Source organism: Podarcis liolepis, assembly GCF_965112155.1.
Source record: "Podarcis liolepis genome assembly, chromosome: 12".
Classification (NCBI taxonomy): Eukaryota; Metazoa; Chordata; class Lepidosauria; order Squamata; family Lacertidae; genus Podarcis; species Podarcis liolepis.
Genome location: NC_139563.1, coordinates 38,774,019 through 38,794,300, shown reverse-complemented (window position 1 = coordinate 38,794,300; position 20,282 = coordinate 38,774,019). Strand labels below are relative to the sequence as shown.

Below are 20,282 nucleotides of genomic sequence, written 5' to 3'. Positions count from 1 at the left end.
TATGGTCTTCTGCCTCAGTCAACGATCAGGACTAAGCAACCCTTGCCTTCTCTGGATAAGAAAACTTCTGTTCCTGCTAGATCATCTTCTGAGGTCATTTTCCTTGTGTGCCTCCTCCTCGAGAGATCTGGTGGGCTTCTCTGCAGTGGCTCCCCGTCTATGGAATGCTCTCCCCCCAGGGAAGTTTGCCTGGCACCTTCATTATATGCCTTTAGGTGCCAGGCAAAAATGTTCCTTTTTAACCAGGTCTTTGGTTGATCTGATTAACATCTTATGCCCTTTTAAAATGTGGGTGGGTTTTTTGGAGGGTGGGGGAGGGTTACTGGGTTGTTGTTTTTATTTTGGTAGTGTATTCTATGGTTTTATATTTTGATTTTATTCTGTGAACCATCCTGAGGCCTCCAGGTATAGGGCGGTATATAAATTCAATAAATAAATAATAAATAGATCAAGAATGAACAGCTTTCTACTTAGTTGTGCTGGAACTGGTTTACTAAACATACTAGGCTTGTACTCCATGGTTGTCCTCTACTGACAAGTGCCCCTTGATCCAGTAGAGTCTTCCAAAGGAACAGGGAGGGGATTTTGATCTGTTCCATGACTTCCCATTCTATCCCCTCCATGACTTCCCATTCTGTTGCAAAAGGCCCACCAACCCTTGAAAGCAGATTGGGGGCTGCATGGGGGAAAGGTGAAAATTACATCCCTCCCTGGTTCCACTGAGAAGCCTCTGTTGGGTCAAAGTGCCTTCTATCATGAGAGGGACATTTGGAAGAACTTCATAAAGAGGAGTCAATATATTCCATTGGGATAACCCTGCAAAGAGTCATGCTGGCCTGAGAAGCAGCGACAAAAATCACAGCTCCTCTTACTCCTGGATTTAGTGCCTTAGAAGAAAATGCACATTCCATTTATGTGTTAAAATAACACTGTCTTAGACTGAGATATCAAGTGTATCAAAACTGAGCTTACTTTCAAATAATCCGTAGGATTTACTTCCAAGTGAATATTTTTGAAATAGTGGATAAAAAAGATCGACTGGTCTTTATGTTAGAAGCTGCAAGGTATAGATTTGATTTCATTCAAGGAATTATTTGGTTAAATTGAATCTAGACACAATGTAGCCATAATCTGCCACAACATTAAATACAGAGATTTTTAATATCATAAATCCCTAATCCTAAAAAGGCTTAGGGACGCATAGTCACATTTCATTCATGTCTATATAAAAATATGTAGGACTAGCACCTCAATTGTTATGTAATTTATTTCAAATTAAAGTAAAAGAGAGTGCTGGGATTTTTTTTGTATAGGAATCTATTATGACAATTTGCCAGATTATTAGTAATAACCTACTCATTTATTCCTGATCAGTCAAGGTGGAAGAATGCAAGCCTAAAGGCCCACTCTTAGTATCTAACAGATGACCATCCGGAGAGTGGGAACAACGTCTGAACAGGCCCATCTGTCTTTCACTTTTGTGGTAACGGACATAAGCTGCCATTATTCAACCCCCAAAATCAATTCAGCAAGAAAATCCTGCACATTCAGAGAAGTACAGTCATACTTTGGGTTACAGATGCCTCAGGTTGCGTTTTTTCAGGTTGCAGACCGCCGAAACCTGGAAGTACCAGAACGGGTTACTTCCGGGTTTCGGCGGTTGCGCATGCACAGAAGTGCTAAATCACGCTTTGCACATTCGCAGAAGCGCCGAATCACAACCCACACGTGTGCAGATGCGCCGCTGCGGGTTGTGAAGGTGCATCCCACATGGATCACATTCGCAACCCGAGCATCCACTGTATTCCTGTTCCTCCAGTCGTCACTTCAGTGTTCCGAGGGTGAACTGGAACTGGCATTGTAAACCGATGCCTGGTTCAAACTCTGGCTACATGAGACCTCCCACAACCAAAGCATAGAGTACCTACCATATTGTGCCACAAATAACAGCAACAGGTAGAAGAAAAGAATCCAGCAGATTCAGAGGAAGGAAAGCCAAGCCACAAACTAAAAATGTACAATTTTAAAGAATCCAGGGCAATGAAATAGCAGGAGGAAAGAAGGGATTATAGGTTCTCTCTTCCTCTGTGTTCCATAAAGGGAAATGAAAACAAAAAAGTAAGGACATCTATTCACAAGTTCATCTATTCGCAATCCTTATATGATGAGATACCCTCCTGTTTCAGGGTTTTCTCTACATTACAGCCTATGAGTAGTTCGAATCTTCTGGAGGCCACTAGGTTAGTGAAGGCTGGGCCCTATAGCTTTTTTAATTTATTTATTTAAAGCTGAAAAAACAGGGCATTTGGGTTCCCCCCCAAAACAACAACAATGTATTTAGGGGAAAGAAAAATAGTTTCCAAGTCTTTTAGAAGCATCATGGCAGGTTTGGGTATGTGAACAATGCAAATATGTACTGCAAGCAGATACATATGTTTTCCTGGGTGAGCTTGGTGCAGCCACTATCTCGCACCCTATACCTAAACTGCTTCACAGGGTTGTTGTGAAGACAAAATGAAGTGCAAAGAATCATATATGCTGCCTTGAGCTCATTGAAAGATAGATAAGATCTAAATGTAAAAAAACCAAACAAACACAGAATACAGTTAAACCCACCCACTACTCACACAGAAACATGGATACAAGCTTCTGTATTCCTCTACAAACTAAATGCAGATTTTGCATGCATGACAAAAGCCAATCAACACTAAGGTAGTAAAATCACATGCTCTGAATGTGCATGTAGCTGTTCATATTACACAATGATTGCTTCTATTTTGTGCTGACCTCAGGTGACGACTGCAATCTTGGTACTGCATGCACAAGTGGGCATTACCCTGAAACACCAATGTCGTATGTTTTGAGGGAGGAGCAATTTGAGTACAGTACTATGAAGGAGAGAAGCCTACTTCCCTAGGATTTCCATGTGGAAAAGCAACAGTGGAAGCATTGAAAATAACTTCCTCTGGCTGTTTTAGTGAAAAAAAAGATTGGGAAAACTCAGCCCAGAATAAAGTCAGGCAATACATGCCTTGTTAAGAAGAGTTTGGATTTGATATCCTGCTTTATCACTACCCGAAGGAGTCTCAAAGCGGCTAACATTCTCCTTTCCCTTCCTCCCCCACAACAAACACTCTGTGTGGTGAGTGGGGCTGAAAGACTTCAAAGAAGTGTGACTGGCCCAAGGTCACCCAGCAGCTGCATGTGGAGGAGCAGGGAAGTGAACCCGGTTCACCAGATTACGAGACTACAGCTCTTAACCACTACACCAAACTGTTAACAATGCCATTCCAGAGTTTTCCACAAACTCCTCTTTGGTGATTGCTACTGCACAGCTTTTGTAGATACACTTCAAACCTAGCTTTAAAAACTTGGCAGAGTATTTGAGGGGGGAGAGAGGAATTTTGATGGACCTATGCATCAGGAATATCTAGAATGAAGCTGCTTCCAGACAGAGGCTTAATACTGCACATTGGTTGTTAGCAATTGTTTGTTTTTGTAATTTAGAGGATTTTGTGCAGAAATTCATTTTAAAGGGGGGGGGTGCAGAATATAGGGTGGCATTTTGATGCCAATGATGCCATGTGGATGCTATGGAAAACTTGCATGAGCAGCACCTGTCTAGAAGCATGCAACTGTTTTTGAGAAATGTTGGATATGGCTCACAGGATTCTTCATATTTTGAACATGACTTCTGCAACTACGAAGAGCAGAAACCCTAGGTTTTGTTTCTCAAGCCAACATTCTACAGCAGAGTTGAAAGGCAGTGTGATCTTGCCAACAGCCAAGTAGAATTGGATTGGGAAGACCTGGGTTCTAATTTCAGCACTATCTTTAACAAACCTCTCTTTTTGGTAGGGTCGGGTTGGTGTGTTAGTGGAAGGAGATTCAGCTGGGCTCCTGTCTAATATTACAGACAGTAAAGAATGCCAATCCAGCCTTTGAAACAGTCATATCTTTGTATGAATGTGATTTCTATTTTTGTGATTCAAGCTGCAAAATACAACCCTAAAGTGTAAAAGCATTTTATTTTGCTATTAATACCAAGGACAGCCTTGTGAAACATTTTTCTACCAATTTTGGTCATATGCAAATGAATTTATCCAACCGTAGCTGAAAGCTAAGTTTCCTAATCAAGATGATCTTTTTTCAGAGGCATAATATAGAATATTACTACTAAACAGTTCAAACAAGCTTTTGGACTCTGTAAGGAAGTAACACCTACTATTTCCTAGTACCACAACATAGCTATGAATGCCTTTCTGGTCTGTCACTTGGCAGTGGGATGGCATCTTCACACATACACGAATAAGAACACATTCCAACCCTGTCCCACAAAAACACAAGACCAAACAAAACACACCAACACATTGCATGTTTAAGTCAAAAGGGCACAGCATCACAGAATCACCTGCAACAGTCAAGAGAAAAAAGGAGATGAACAAAGAATATAAATCACCCCAAGAATTAAATATAATTTTAAGAAATTCAAGATAGAAAACAGTGTGTAGTTCTCTACCAGCGTGACATGATTAAGCAGAAGCAAGTTCCTAAAGAATTCAATCAAAATTATTGAGCTTAGGAAATCAAGTCATTTTTATCACTAGCAAAACCTGGCTGGCCAGCCATTTTAAGAAAAGCATTGTAAGACCTATTGAAATATCCCTTTCATAAGACGATAGGACTCACCTCCTTGTACATTGGCTTCCACTATATCTGAATTAGTACCAACACACTAATAAACCTACCTGGTCATTTTATTTGTTATCATCTGAAAAAAGCTTTAGGAAATCTTGGATGCAAAAGTTAGATCCACAGACTTCCATGGGACTTACCCCAAGATTAAACATGTACAGGACTGCAACCTTAAAATGTCAACTGAGTTTTTTAACCAGATCTAATCCTTTGCCTTACATTCTTGCTAAACATCTATAAAATGCATCACAAGTATCGGTAAATATTGTTTACTGGTCTGAAGTTGTATTTTAGCAATGAAATATTTTATGTCATATATACATTTAGGGCAGTCTTACAGTATTTAACTTAGAATCATAGAATCATAGAGTTGGAAGAGACCACAAGGGCCATCGAGTCCAACCCCCTGCCAAGCAGGAAACACCATCAGAGCACTCCTGACATATGGTTGTCAACTTGTTTCTGAACCTGAGATGATTGCTAACATAAAATACTTGCTCTATATCTGGGTTTGGTTTTTTGGTGTGCTCTTTTTTCTTTTCTTTTTTACTACTTTGAAAAGTATGTACTTTTGGAAACATTTTTTCTGTTTCCTGAGGTTTAGGTGGCTGTTGTATAAACAAAGAAGGACTCCAAGTAACAACAGCAAGACCTATTGGAGGGCTAGGTCCAGTCTAAACAGAGGCTGACAACCAACTTGATGAATTCCTGTCCTTTGTGATAGAATTATTTTTGCACAGACTAAACAATTCCTCTTAAAACAAATGAAGACTATGTTGAGTCATTCAACTCCTGGTTTTGTTGTAACATAGTGCCACAACAAAGCCAGCTTGACACATTGCAATAAATTATTTGCACTTTCTTTATATATCAAAGAGCTGATGAAGTTGTTTTAGTGATTATAAGCATTTAGGGCTGAGTGTGGATAGAACAACTGTTAGCAATAAAAACTGTTGGTCATTTTCTTCCGGGCATTTTCCTTTCTCCCCACCTCCATTCCCAGATCAATATGGAAAAGGAGCCCAAGTTCTGGAGTGCTCTGTTCATTACACCTTGGGCCATAGAAGCTACTATCATGGGGTTTTTTAGGATAAAGAAAGAAAAGAAAGAAAATGGTACTTCTAATTTGTCTATCTGTCCTAGTACTGTACATATAACAAAAGGGGGAAAGCAATCCTAACATGTTACCTTACAGCAGGGATGAGGTACCTGTGCCCCTACAGGTGCTGCTTACTCCAGCTTTCAACAGGCCTAATGAACATGCCCAATGGTCAAAGATGTAGGAATCTGGTAGTCCAACATCATCTGGCAGGTAACCTATTCCTGCTTTATAGTCATATACATATATACATACATACATACATATGAGATATGATGAAATAATCTGTGAAAAAGATGTCATTATTCCATTTCAGAAGTTTCTACTTTCAGTGTCCTTAGTATTGTTCCTTTGGGATAACCAAATTCTATTTTAACTGTCCAACAGTGGAGCAGACTCCCACGAGAGGTGGTGGTTGACATTCTTTCACTGGTGGTTTTTAAGCAAAGATTGGATGGCCACCTGTCATGTATGATCTAGTTAGGATTCCTGCAGTGCAGGGGGTTGGACTAGATGACCCTTGGGGTCCCTTCCAACTCTACACTTCTAGGATTCTCACATGTAAATGGTATGTACATTCAGATGTGCTGTTAGTCAATCAAAATGTCGATTCAACTATAATTTCTAACTCCGTGATTGGAGTAAAAACAAGAATGCCAATGCAGTACAGGTGTAAGAGTTTCAGACTAAGGTTGGGGGAGACCCTGCTCTGATTCCCAACTCACCCAATGAAGCTCACTGAGTTACCTTGAAAGAGTCACTACCTTTCAGCCTAACCTTTCTTACACGATTGTTGCTGTATGGGGAAAAAGAGAGGAGAACCACATCTGCTACCTCAAGCAACTTGGACGGGGAAGGATATAACAAATATTTTTGTTATATTTTTTAAGGCAAAGACATCTCCTTCCTAACTGCTTGTTTTAAAAACTACTCCGAATGAAAACATGCAGGAACTGTGTTACAATGAGAAAGTGAAGCTTTAATAGGTTACTGCATTATAAATGTTACTAATGCATTGCCTTTTGTGGCATTTATCTCCAGCAGAAATTGAGAACATACCCTAACTTAAAGTAGGGGGAAGGAAAAAGCATGAACAGAAAAAATAGTCTTGCTGCGCGGAGAGCTAGAAATATTGTTTGCTATGCACAGGATCTCTGTGCAGAAGTGGTGCTTGCCCAATCCAGCAGGCTATGCAGGCAAGCTGTCCTACATGCCAAAATCATCTGGAAGTGGGAGGAAGGGAGGGCTAAGCCAGTAACAGGTTAAGAAAGCAAAAGACTTTCCAGTTTGCTAACAGCATTCATCAAGCCAGGCTCACTGTCCAGCTTTTAAAAAGTGATAATGTAAATGTAAGCAGAGCACTTGTATACAGCAAAAGTAGGGACTCCCAATTAATTAATTAAACAAACAAACAAACCATATTGTATAACATCGTCACCATCAGTAACATATGCATAAAACTTCAATATACAGAACAGAGTTGAAGTTTGTCGTGCAACATCCCACTCCTAAATGGTTGTGTTAGCTTCAGCCAGATGAACACCATCACAGATAAAGCACTATTCTAAGAATGATCAAATGAGGTTCCATTTGCCATTTAGTTTCATAAAGTGCTGCACTGAAAACTCCTGTTGCAATCAGGAGTGCCCACGTGGTAAAACAACTCTAAGGGTTACAGATGGGGCATGTAAAATTGCAACACAGAAGCGGTCTACCACAGAGACGTAGCACACAAGCCAGCCCTTTGAACGCAGAAATCCTCTTACTACAAATCCCGAGCACAGCACAGGGTCCCTAAAAAGTGGTGACAGTTCTTATGATTTTACATACGCAGCCAAGCCTAGCAACAAACCAAGGGTCAGGTTCCACAATGGATAAAACGGCGACTTCTGCTGGAACTGGAACACTACAGCCAAATCCTAAAGCCTGCTACCAAAGCAGAGCACTGTAGTTTTTTGCAGGCCCATACTTTTCGTAAGATTAAAATTGTTTACTCCAGCTCTCAAAAAGCCTAGCCACTGTTCATAGAAATGTAATAGACTACACTGAGGGAAGAGGCTCAGAATGCCAGTATGGTGGGCATTGCTTAAACAACAGTATATTATTTGCATAAGCAGGCATTTATTATCATATTTGCGCCTACATTTCAACATCAGTTTTTAGTATATAACTTAGGAGCTCCAGGTGTACTTGGCAGGTAGAAGCACCATTAAACAAAGATTAGTTTCAATAAGAATCCACATTTATGAAGTTAAAATTATACTAAAGGAAGCAATTATTTTAGTGCCACTAACTTACACAAGTTTTTTGCCAAACTCTTGTATTGGCAGCCACATACTTCAAAAAGAATGCCAACTGTAAAATAGATAATATAGTTGTGTTCAACTAAATGGAAAGTAACAGCTGACGCAAAAAACTCGTATTATTTGCTTATGCTGCATGTCTATAGGGCAAGTATTTGCATAAACTTCAATATGGATATCCATAATCAACAGCATGTTTAAAATTGCACATCTAGGGCTTTTAAATTTTTTGCATATGTATGAAGGTGACCTTGAACAATAAACAAATTCTGAATAAATTCCAAACCTTAGTTCATTTAAAATTCCTATTCCCACCGAACTTGGTAGGACTTGCTTCCAAGTAAACACACATCAGATGTGGCTGTAAATATGGGTGACACTCCAATACAAAATAATTATCAGCCAAGGCATGTTAATAAGTAATATTTGGAGTTCACACCATGCTGAACCACTAATGGGAGTAATAATACGAAAGAGATAGTGAGGAAAGCAACTAACTTTATTTCTAAAAATACTTATATACCACTTTATCATAAAAAGAAAAACATTAGGAAACAAATCTACAGTTTTAACCTGTAGTTAGGGAGATGAACCACATAAGTCATAGATGTGTGGAAGGCAAAGTCCACTTTCAAGTTACCAAATTCTGAATCCCAATCCTAGCTTTAAAGCAAGCTATGGTTTGAAAAAATGTTTCTTTTATTCCTACCCTTTCGAAGCACAAGCTTGCTACAGAAACTAAAAAAAAACACACACCACTATTTAACAAACTCCAGTAATACAGCAATTATATTGTTGTTTGGACTACCAGGGATCACAATTGCAGAGTTATAAATTAACTCTGTGCTTGGTTCAAAAGATATTTTGGCAGGCTAAATGAATACAGTATTGAATTTATACCTAAACAAGAAGCAACAGAAGTTTGCCACTGTGCTGCAGATGTTTGTCACACAAGCACACTGCTGCAAGTGGTTAACAAACCTGCACCACCTCTCTCTGACAGGATGGGTGGGTACAAGACTGTCAAATGCACTCTACCACTGACTGTCCTTGTTCTCCCCTTGATTCTGAAAACAAGATCCTGCAGCTTGCTGCACAACTTGAGATCTGCTGCTAATGGAGTATTCATTATAGAAACATTTCACTTTACAACACGCTACTGAAAATACCTATTCTCAGCAAGGAGATATCATTGGCTAAGGACTTGCTATATTCATACATACTGCAACTGTATTATTTTATGTAACTTTTAATGCAGCTAATCTGTGTTTAAAACTAACAGTATGGGTTATATGCCATTCAGCTATTATGAATCCTATGCCCTGTAGCGATCAAAGACAGATTACTGTCACTTTTTTAAAAAAAAATAAACCAACTGTTTTCTTTAAAACTAATCAGACTTACAACCAGGAATACTTCATTTTGTAAATCTATTATTCACCTACCAGCATTGTCTTATCTCCCCGTACCTGTTTGATATGTGACAATAATATCTAGAAAGTAATTAAGAAAGGCTAAGACTATAGGCATAAGCTGCCATAAACAGTCTCTTGATGGATGCGCTGTCACCTTTAGAAGGGCGGTCATCTTTCTTCCCCCTCACCCACGTCATTTATCCTTGGTTTTCACATCACTTGCTGTGCGTCTGTCAACAGGGTACAAAATTGCTCTGCACAGGTGCACCCAGCATCCCACAGAATCAGCAAAAACCTGCGTAGTCTGAAATCTCTGCATGGCAAGCTGATTCCGTACTTAACTAGGCAGCAGTACCTTCCTTCCTTCTTTCATTTCAGAAGCACAAGTTCTCGCTCCCCCCCACAATGCCCCCAACTTTACCTCTTTATACAGACACAGGCACCAAAGCTCCACATTCATATAATCAAAATTCAATGGCCAGGTTGTGTCCTCTCCCTGCTTTAAAGCTGTGTGTTCACCTGCACAAGTCAGCAGACACATTTACTGCTACATACACGGCTGAGTTGGCTCACCTGGAGCCTGGCATTTGTGCATGTCCCGTTCCATCATCCCCTTTCCTACCCCCAAATAGCAGAGAACCCCAGGTAGCATATACTCTTACCTTGATGATGCTCGTTTTCTTGGGGTGACCAGGTTTGCCATCTGGCTGCAGGGTGGGACATCCTCTCTCTGTGGCAGGGCTGCCAGACTGAGTAGACTCTGTCTCTTCTCTGGTGCCCATCAGAGCACAGTCTCCATTGGAGACCCCGTTGCCGGCACTGTCCAAGTGGGTTCTTGCAACCCCACCTCCTCCTCCACCACCACCACCTTCCCCATCTCCCGCTTTGAAGGCTACCTTCCCGTGTGCAGGGCTTGGGGAGGACGCTATGCCCCCACTGCTGGTGCCACCCCCTCTGCTGCCAAACTCCGCCATCAGCCTCGCCAGTTCTAGAGGAGCAACAATATCGACGACCCTTCTCTTCTCCCTCCTCCTCCTCCTGCTGCTGCAGCAGCTCGGCGATGATGATGATTGGGCTTCTCCTTCCGCTTTTTCTTTCTTTCTTTCTCCTCCCCGATATATGCAAAGGCTCTAAAGAGGCGGGTTGCAAAACTCTCCCGTCTCCGACCGTCGGTCAAACTGCAAAGGTTGCAAAGCGCCGGAGCGATCGCACAGATCCCGGTTCTGCCAGCGCCAGCCGTGGCTTTTCAGCACCTGGGAGAGGAAACGAGAGAGAAGGGGGGGAGAGGGGGCGGGATGAAACGTGACAATCAGCTCTCAAATGAGGCGCACGAAACAATAACATACTTTGTAAAAAATACGACGTACTGCATGCATCCGGTGGGGCGGCGATGCACTACCTTACACACATACACACACACACGCAACGCGGCGTGCACGAAGAGGTGAAGGATAGGAGTCCTCCCCGAAACACAACAACAAAGGCGCTCTCCCCGAGGGAGGAGGGAGGGGAGGAGACAAGAGAGCTCCCCCCCCATAAGGAGCTAGAGGCACGGGCGCGCGCGCGAGGCGCAGCACCCTTGCAAAAAAGGCGGCAGCTGCTGCTGCTGCTGCCGTCGCTACTAAACCAACAGCGACTTCCAAGCAGCGGTGATTATTTGTGCATTATCTGGAAGGCGGGGAGGAGAGCGAGCAAGCTCTGAGAGGAAGTCGCGCGGCCAGTCACTTCCTCACAATATCGATGCTTGCTTGCATCGTCCTCCTCCCGCTCGCCGTTATAATTCCCGCGTGCGCGGAGGGCCAAGGAGCGCCTCCTTCCCTTCCTCGCCGGAGAGCCGTCCCGCCTCTTTGTGTCCTCTCCTACCGGCTGCACACGCAGCTGAGGGCACTGCAGTGGCGCCTCGGAAGCGTTCACCTGTGCCGACACGGGGGACACACACGCGCGCGCGAGAAAGTCAGCACACGCAGAGAGCCGCCTTGTGCACACACACATATACACGTCCCTCTTCCTCCAGCACCCAGGGGCATTTTTACGCGCTACTCTTAACCTGCCCCTCCCCGCCACCGGGCAGGCAAGCAAGAGCGCGCGCGCCCCTCCCCGGTTTCTGGGCTCCAGGGCAGCACCTCTCTCTTGCGCGCGCGCAGGGTCCCCCAAACTGCCCTTCCCCGCGCTCAGGCGCTGTTTCGGCCAGCTGTCACTTTTCCCGCCTTCCTTTCCCTCCCGCAACCTTTCCAGCAGCTCTCCCTCCCCGTCCAAAGAATGCGCACACCTCCACGGCAAGGTGACAGAGTCGCCGCCGCTGCTCTCGGCACGGCCGCAGAGCAGGCGTCCCCTCCCTTCCCGCTTCCCCGCTATGGTCGCCGCCTCTGCCTGAAGCCGGATACGCGCCGAGAGACTGATTCATGTGCCTGGGCTTTGCTTTCCCCCACCCCGTCTCTTGCCTCACCCGTTGGGAGAAAGGGTGGCGGGCGTCGGCTGCCGCGGCTTCCCTCCTGGGCTGCCTGAGGTGAAGGGGCAGCTGCGAGCGTGACGCCGGAGCGCCCCCGCCTGTGGGAAGGCAGGGAAAAGCCCCGCGAAAACAGCCCCCGCCTCCGTCTAATTGCCTGTGCGTATCTTGCACCGGTGCCGGCTGGGCCCGACCCAGTTGTCAATCAGACGGACGAGCACCGCTCAGATTGGGCAGCCGCCCAGCACCCCCTCCGGCAAGCCCAACACACTACAGTGGAGCCGAGGGAGGGAGAAGCCAATCTGTCAGGCAAATGTTGCCCACTCGGGGTGACCTGGCGCTTTGCCTTCACAGACACCCCCTTCCTTTTTATCCCCCCCCCCAAATAACCAGTTGCTTGGGGTTGTTTTAATGGCGAAGGAACTCAGCCTAAAGTGCTCTTCCTTCATATTCCTCTAATTTTTTTGCTTTTCAACACACCTTCCTCTCCTGTCCTCTTCCAGGGCTATTTTCCTTGGTCTCTCATTTTATTTTGTTTTTTAAAACCAGACTTTTTACCTTGATGCGAACAACCGCGTGTGACATGGCACTTTCACAAATGGGTTTAATTGTTTTGTTTTCATTTTCCGCTTCTGTGATTGAATCTAAAGCCTCGTTTGGCTAGAACATGCGTTCCATTTAAAACTGGCTCTCTCCTGCGCTAATAATGCGCAGAAGAAGTGATACATTCCAGACTAAAATGCATTCTCGGCTTCACTTGTAAAAATGCCCTCAGGACTTTCAGTGGTTAACCCATCGGACCATCTGGATTGGGTTAGAGTCACATTCCTGGACAATCAATCCTTTTCCTGTCCATTAATGGCTTCCAAAGTGTAAATCAAATTGAAATGGATGTGTGTACATGCCGTATGCTCAAGGACATATAGATGACGCTTCCAAAAAGAGGCAGAGAGCAGACAAAACAAAAACAACAGAATAAGTGTGCTGATAAAAAAGCAAGGATATATGTGTTTTTTACACATGCTTTACATACACCAACCACATCATGACAGCCCAGAGCACATTCTTGATGTGAAGTCTACCAGCCACTTAATGACCACAAAGCCTGCCCTTATACAAGCATACTGGCATTTCAGGTAAATTATATAATTATATTAATAATAAATTATTTTCCAGCCTTCTGCATGCTGTACAAAAACACAAAAGGGATCCTGTGAAAACAGGCAGCATAACAGTCACACAAGAGTTCACTCTTTCACTTTTGTTTTAATTGATGTGCTATAGCTACTACCCCTCTTGCTGTTTACTCACTAACTTTAATACAAACACACACCAAAAGGGTTTGGGGAAGGAAACACCTCTGCTTCACTCACTCTCTTTTGCTACCTAGATCATTGGTTCCCAATTAGCTAACGACTGAGGACCCCTTTTTTTTCCAAAACCAAGCCACAGACTCCCTACTTTTGAAAACTTTGGTATCCCTGTGGTAGTTTTAGTTATGTGAATGGTGCCACAGACCCCGAGTGGGCTATGCAGACCCCCTGGGGTCCATGGACCACCAGTTGGGAACCACTGACCTTGATAATCTACACTAAGCATCTCAAAGTTGGTTAAGGAGCAATGAACAAATCTGCATTAAATGAGTCTGTGCTAAATGAATTTGAGTAAATACATTAAGTGACATCATGGAAGATAAAGTTGAAAGAGAGATTAGACGGTTTGATAAAGCAACTGCAATATTAACAGCACATGGCAGAACTGAATAATCTGTCATGGCCCTGAAAACACTTTGCAAAAGAAAACAGATATTGTGAGAGTGTTTAAAAAAGGAATGGAATAACTTGATAGACAAGCTTTAGCACAGTTCAAGAAGGAAAAGCAGGACTGCATCCTAAATACACTTACTAGGGTGTAAACCCCACTGAATACAGTGGAATGTCCTTCTGAGTAATAGGATAGGATTACTCATGAATTTCCTTCTGAGTAAACAAGCATATAACCATTTCTGAATGTACAACAAGGCAGAAGCAAGAAAGGATAAAAGCGGGGTGAAGAAAAGAGGTCTGGAACAGACGGAGACTAGTTTGAAAGAGACACAGAAATCCACAGGGGGTCAGTATAAGTGATGGGCTGTGTCATTGCCTATAGGAGAGAAAATGCAGAACAGAAAGAAGAAGCAAGGCTTTTCAAAGGACATTTTTTAAAAAAAATCACTGACGTACAAGTACATGCATTGCAACATGACAAAATAAATAACAAAAACAAACATGAATAAGTAAGTCTATAACAAATACTGTAGGAATGAAATAATAGCCCCAAAGACTTACTTACAGTAATTATGTTATAATTTGCTTTATAAGACAAGTGTCTTTTCAAAATAATAATTGAGATGATGGAGGATAAAACTCCCAAGAGACCTTCACTGATGTGAGAAATGAAAGGAAACCACTTCTCAAAAAAGGAATTTTGTATAGCTGTGTGTTTTTGTAAGTCTGCTCTGTGATGCATTAACTTTTTGAGCAATTGGGGGGAAAACCGACACAGAGATTACAACTGGCAACACAAGGGGTGTTATTGGAAAAAGCAGGTACCTTGCCCTCCCCTCTGAACAAATCTTCATTCAAACTGCACAGCCTCCACATGACCTTCAAATGGGGCTTGTTGGTTGTCACTCGTAGAGCAGCATGAAGCTGAGTTTTGCTATGCGTATATACTGTAGCTATCAAATGTGCAGTTTTCACCATATCCAGTCCCATAACTTAGACCCAGTACAGTGAAAAGAAGCTAAGAGATGGAATATCAACCATTTAAAAGACAGAAGACAAGTTGACTAGGATAGAAAATAGATTTTGTTTGGAAAGAAAGATAGCTGAAAACTTAGTAACAGTCATTTTAGATGAGTAGAATAGAGGACATCGGCAAGATAACTAAAGAACAGAAAGAACATGCTGTGCACCCACTGCTGAAAGACAGCAAGAGTCAGGAGTGAAAACTAGGGAGATGAAATGTTAGAAGACAAATGGAAGAGACAAACATTGTCTTAATGGCATTGATGCTCAGCCATGTCAGTCCTCTGATTCAGTAAGTTTCTGTTTCCTATTTCTCCATTTAGAAAAGCACTGTACAATTAAAAATCCTTTGTTGGTGGACACCAATGTATTAAAATAGTCACTAGGCACATTCCACCATACATTACAGTGTACACTAACATTCCAAGGTTACAAGTCTATCCACCTCAATTTAAGCATGTCTACAATTAATTAAGTTGGCTTGACGTCTGATGGAACATGCATAAGATTCAGCAGCATGTCTACTATTGATGGAGTGTCTGTGAGCTGTGTCCAGAGAGTTAAGTCCTTGGCTTTGGTTAGGACTCCCTTTGCTAGTCTACCACAGCAGCAAAACACGGAGAGAGAGCCTTGCTACTGTTATTCTGGTCCATCCTAGCCTTGCCTTCCTGGCTTCCTGGTGGATTTTGCTTATTGGTTCAAAATAGGTTTGTAAAATTTATCTCCCCTCTTAAATGCCTCATGGACCCTTTAGATTTTCAAGGCAAGAAGAAGAAGAAGAAGAAGAAGAAGAAGAAGAAGAAGAAGAAGAAGAGGAGGAGGAGGAGTTTGGATTTGATATCCCACCTTTCACTCCCTTTAAGGAGTCTCAAAGCGGCTAACATTCTCCTTTCCCTTTCTCCCCCACAACAAACACTCTGTGAGGTGAGTGGGGCTGAGAGGCTTCAAAGAAGTGTGACTAGCCCAAGGTCACCCAGCAGCTGCATGTGGAGGAGCGGAGACACAAACCCGGTTCCCCAGATTACGAGACTACCACTCTTACCCACTACACCACACTGGCTCTCCCTGGCAAGACCCTGAAAGAGTCCTTGTATTTTTAGGAGTTGGATGGAGAAGGTAATTTTATCTGGTGTGTCTTTTTCTCCACCACAACTCTTAGTTTAGCTTGTTTAATAATTTCAAATTACACCCAGAATATACTATTAAATGCATTGTAGAAAATGCATTTAAGAAAATGTAGTTAGAAAAATGCACTTACTAACAGCAGAGAAGAGGTCATTTTCATTTAACATTTTTAAAAAAAAAACCAATAACAAAATTAAGAACTAATCAATAACAAAATAACCAGTCAATTACCTAATAAATGCTGCTGGCCCAAAATCAATGGTTGTGTCTCATTGCTTGTACTGTTTGTGCTGTTTCTACATCCTGTTGGTGACAAGGAAAAAAAATAGATATAAAAAGAGAATTCCTGGTTGCATGGCTCCAAGTTTGGGGCAAGTACTCTCTGTGGAGAGAACCCCAGCAGAGATTTAAAATCACAATATGCAGTAAAGTGTGGAAATATAAGCTGCTCAAACCTGAGTTCCAAAATACTCCCCTCTTCAACCAGCATAGCAAAAGACCACACATTTTGTTAGTTTAAAATGGTGTACTTGCAGACTGTCCAAAGGTTGGGTTCGTGTGCTTTTCCATACAGCATTCAGAAAACACAGGCTTAGTTACTAGGCTTAGTTACAGTGGTGAAAGTTCCTAAATTATTGGTATAAGATTTCAAGGGAGGCTTGTTAGAACCATGTGGTCTGAACTTGGAAAAACCAGCCCAGACCTCTTTACATGCTAAGCCTATTAGGTAGACTGGGGGAACAATAGGCTTGATTACCTAGTCCCTCCCAAGGTGAGCTAAGCATGGCAGGGCAGTTCACTCAATGGCATTAACCCTTTCATACATTCCCTTCATGCATTAATCAGATTTAAGCATACTGGTTGTATGAGGCTAGTTATCCCATACATCCAATGTTCTAGAACAGGCATGACCAAACTCAGCCCTCCAGATGTTTTGGGACTACAACTCCCACCATCCCTAGCTAACAGAACCAGTGGTCAGGGATGATGGGAGTTGTAGTCCCAAAACATCTGGAGGGCCGAATTTGGTCATGCCTGTTCTAGGGAAAATAATTGGTTGTTTTTAGCTTTCCACATGCATAAATATTATTATTCAAACTGTTTTCTGAACAGATTCGGTAGTCCTATATATTAATCTTACAAATATATTAATGTGCACACTTTTTATCAGATATTATAAGAACAATTCATATAAAAATTCCAGACCATTTGAAATCCTAACTATTGGGGATCAATGCAATCATCAAGAAATAGATAAAACTATGCCTAAATTGCTAGTGATAAATCCACAGATTGGGCTGGATTTATTTTTTGTGTTGCTTCACAAATTAAATTAAATGGAAGGCTGAAATTAAGTATGGATTTACAGTAACATCTTTAGATCTACAAACCCTTCTGGACAAACAGTCTCTCCCTCATTAGCCTCAAATTAAAATTCTGAATTTAAAAGCTGCAGGAACCCCAAGTTATTAGAATTCTTTGTCATGTAGCCTCTCCAGCAGCGCAGTGAACATGAGTAATGATTTCAGCCATTTTGCCACTTAAAATGCAAGTACAGAACAATCTCCTTGCCACTGCTGATCAGACTGATAACAAAATTTGACTTCTGCATCAGTACAGTATAGCACAATAACGGATATTGTAAGAGCTGCAGCATTAACATTAAACTTTGGCAGAATGCTCCTAAAGCATGCTGGCCATAAAGAGATTATCCTTTGCAGCAGTTGTTCATGGCAAAAGATGTCTAGCTATAAATCTCTCTGAATATATGCTTAATGAATCTGTGATGCCAACAAGCATCAATGAAATAAGTTTGGGAAGCAAGGACATGTTGTAATTGTGATGAGATTTAGTGTTAGTGCCTGAGCCTTGTATTCATGCTGCTTCTCCCCTTCCCTAACTCCTCTGGCACAGTTACACTGAGGAGATCAGAAGCATTGACTTCCTTTTCAATGAACCGCAGCTTAGCTTTACAGTGGTGCCCCGCAAGACGAATGCCTCGCAAGACGGAAAACCCGCTAGACGAAAGGTTTTTCCGTTTTTGAGCTGCTTCGCAAGACGAATTTCCCTATGGGCTTGCTTCGCAAGACGAAAACGTCTTGCGACTGTTCCGATTTTTCCCCGCTCCCCCCCTTTTTCTAAGCCGCTAAGCCGCTAATAGCCTTTTAGCCGCTAAGCCTTTAATAGCTGCTAATCCGCTAAACCGCTAATAGCGCTAATCCGCTAATAGGGTTGCTTCGCAAGACGAAAAAACCGCTAGACGAAGAGACTCGCGGAACGGATTATTTTCATCTTGCGAGGCACCACTGTACTTCCAGGCCCTAAACTATGGTTAATCTTGACTATGGATCGTTGAAACAAGCAATCTTCCCAAACTACAATTTGCAATTGAACTGGTTTATTAAACCCGTTTTGTCTGGGATTGCACAAATCTAGACTCTCAAGCCATAGTGGACTGCCTCAGAGGGACTCTGGACTTCTCAGAGACAAAGCAAAACCTGTATGAGTTCAACGCAGGCTCCTGGAGCACCTTGTGGTGCCTCAGCAATCTAAACATCAAAAAAACTGCTGCAAAGTGTCTGCTAAAAGTGAACTGGGAGTCTCTAATCTTATCATATAAGGAAAACACCAGAGTGGGGTGATGGGGGAAAGGACATTAAACATCAGTACAGGGAAAGAGCAAAGTGAGAGCTGACAAGTTATAATCAGAGGGAATGGGTTTACCCAGACAGCAAATCCCTTTAATTCTTTTCTTCAACCAACTTTAAAGGTAATGATAGCCTTTGGAACAATTTCTCTACAGTTTGGCAGGCTTATTGCCCCGGGGCACAAATCTCAAGTCTTCAATTTTTAGACTAATTGCCCACAAGCACTAGGAAAACACCCTAAAACTGTGAAGGTTGCCCTTGAGGGTAAACCATTGCAACTATCATTCTGAAATTTCAATTTGGCCTGTAAATGTCATCCAATTCCACCCCAAAATACCATAAGTTCTAAAAATTCCCCTTTAGGAAAAGGAAATTTGAACTTTAGAAGATGCCCTGCACACACATACACACACACAATTTGCCTGTAATTTGGCAGGCTTTATTCATTCCAGAAGGGTAGCATACCTGCAGATTTCATCCACTTTTGTCAAAAGGGAAGCAAAGCAAACTTGGGCAGACCCTAAGGCAAATCAGCCATCCTACAAAGCGTTCCTGACTGAGATGGGTTGTTTTTCAAAGCACTGAATTGATGTCCAAACCAAATCTTGAAGTCCTTGTCTTGTGTCTAGCATCAGAACTCAGGTGCCACAATGGTTGTCTAGTGGCACAATCAGCGGCAGAGGAAGCCGCTCGGGCGCCTGGGGCGGTACACCCAGGGGTGGGGTGAGCCTTCCATAGTGGCTGGATGCACCGTGGGGCCTCCAGAGTCTGCCTGCCTCCTCCCACTCAGCTGCCCTACAGCTGGGGGGGGGGAGGCAGTGGGCAGACCGTTTGGGTAGCGTGGAGCCTGCACACCCAAGCCACTGCATCTTTCCCAGGAGAGATGTGTGGCTCGAGTGCGCTGCAGACCCCGCGGTGAGCGCCGCCCGTCATTTTGTCACCCCCCCCCCAGTGGTGACTCCCAGGGTGACCCGCACCCCCGGTCCTCCACCCCTGGCCACAATATCCAATCATAAACAGGATGCATTTGCCATACAGTCTGTGTATTGTTTTTGATAAGAGGGGGAACAATTGTTCAAGTACAGCCTTATCATAATCATCATCAAATGTTAGGATTCTGCATATTTGTACTTGTGATGATGATGGTTATAAATTAACTTCCTGCTAATTTTTTTGAGCAGAAGTAATAAAAAAACCACACCCCAGAGAATCAACTCTTGAGCCACATGCACTTAAACTGAAACACATATGTTTTCCTGAAAAGATGAGGATAACAAATCTGTTCTAGGTTGACTTATTAATAGATACAGATTTTTGTCTCATTCCCTGTTTGAAATCTCTAAGACCAGCAAGGTCGCAAGAGAGAGACACACACACACACACACACACACACACACACACACTTACAGCTGAGAGCGAGAAACAGAGAGAGAGAAAAAGTAATTTTCTTCACATAAATGTTAATAAATTGTAAGTTATGTATCAGACTTTGAAGCTATATACCAGATTCTATCTTCAGACCCTCTGAAGATTAATTCTGAGCAATGCCTAGGTTACACAGTGCAGTATTGAAAAGGCAAGCATTCATAAAGTCATGAGATAGATCCCTGCAATAATTAGATTTGCTTTAAAACTTCATACGTACAGTGCTAACCTGAAGGCAATAACAGGGGTTTGTCTACTTTTGAAACAGGGATGGAAGAGCAGTGGCCCTTGGGGCATTATAGGGCTCCAACTCCCATCAGCCCCATCCAGCAGGGCC

At 42.7% G+C, this 20,282-nt stretch overlaps 1 protein-coding gene across 14 annotated transcripts in view; it reads right to left on the bottom strand.

The window, feature by feature from the left end:
- PLCL2 (phospholipase C like 2) overlaps window positions 1–20,282 on the bottom strand; it is a 148,970-nt gene that overhangs the window by 63,194 nt on the left and 65,494 nt on the right. For 9 of the 14 annotated variants that reach the window (XM_083467878.1, XM_083467873.1, XM_083467874.1 and 6 more), the window contains 2 exons: window positions 16,104–16,175; window positions 10,175–10,765 (listed from right to left, as the gene is read on the bottom strand). In XM_083467878.1, the coding sequence (XP_083324004.1) occupies window positions 10,175–10,486 (312 nt within the window). In that variant the 5' untranslated portion in view covers window positions 10,487–10,765; window positions 16,104–16,175. Of the gene's footprint in view, window positions 1–10,174; window positions 10,766–10,879; window positions 11,088–11,781; window positions 12,202–16,103; window positions 16,176–20,282 lie in introns of those variants that run through there. The other 5 variants (XM_083467872.1, XM_083467868.1, XM_083467877.1 and 2 more) reach the window with 4 other exon arrangements.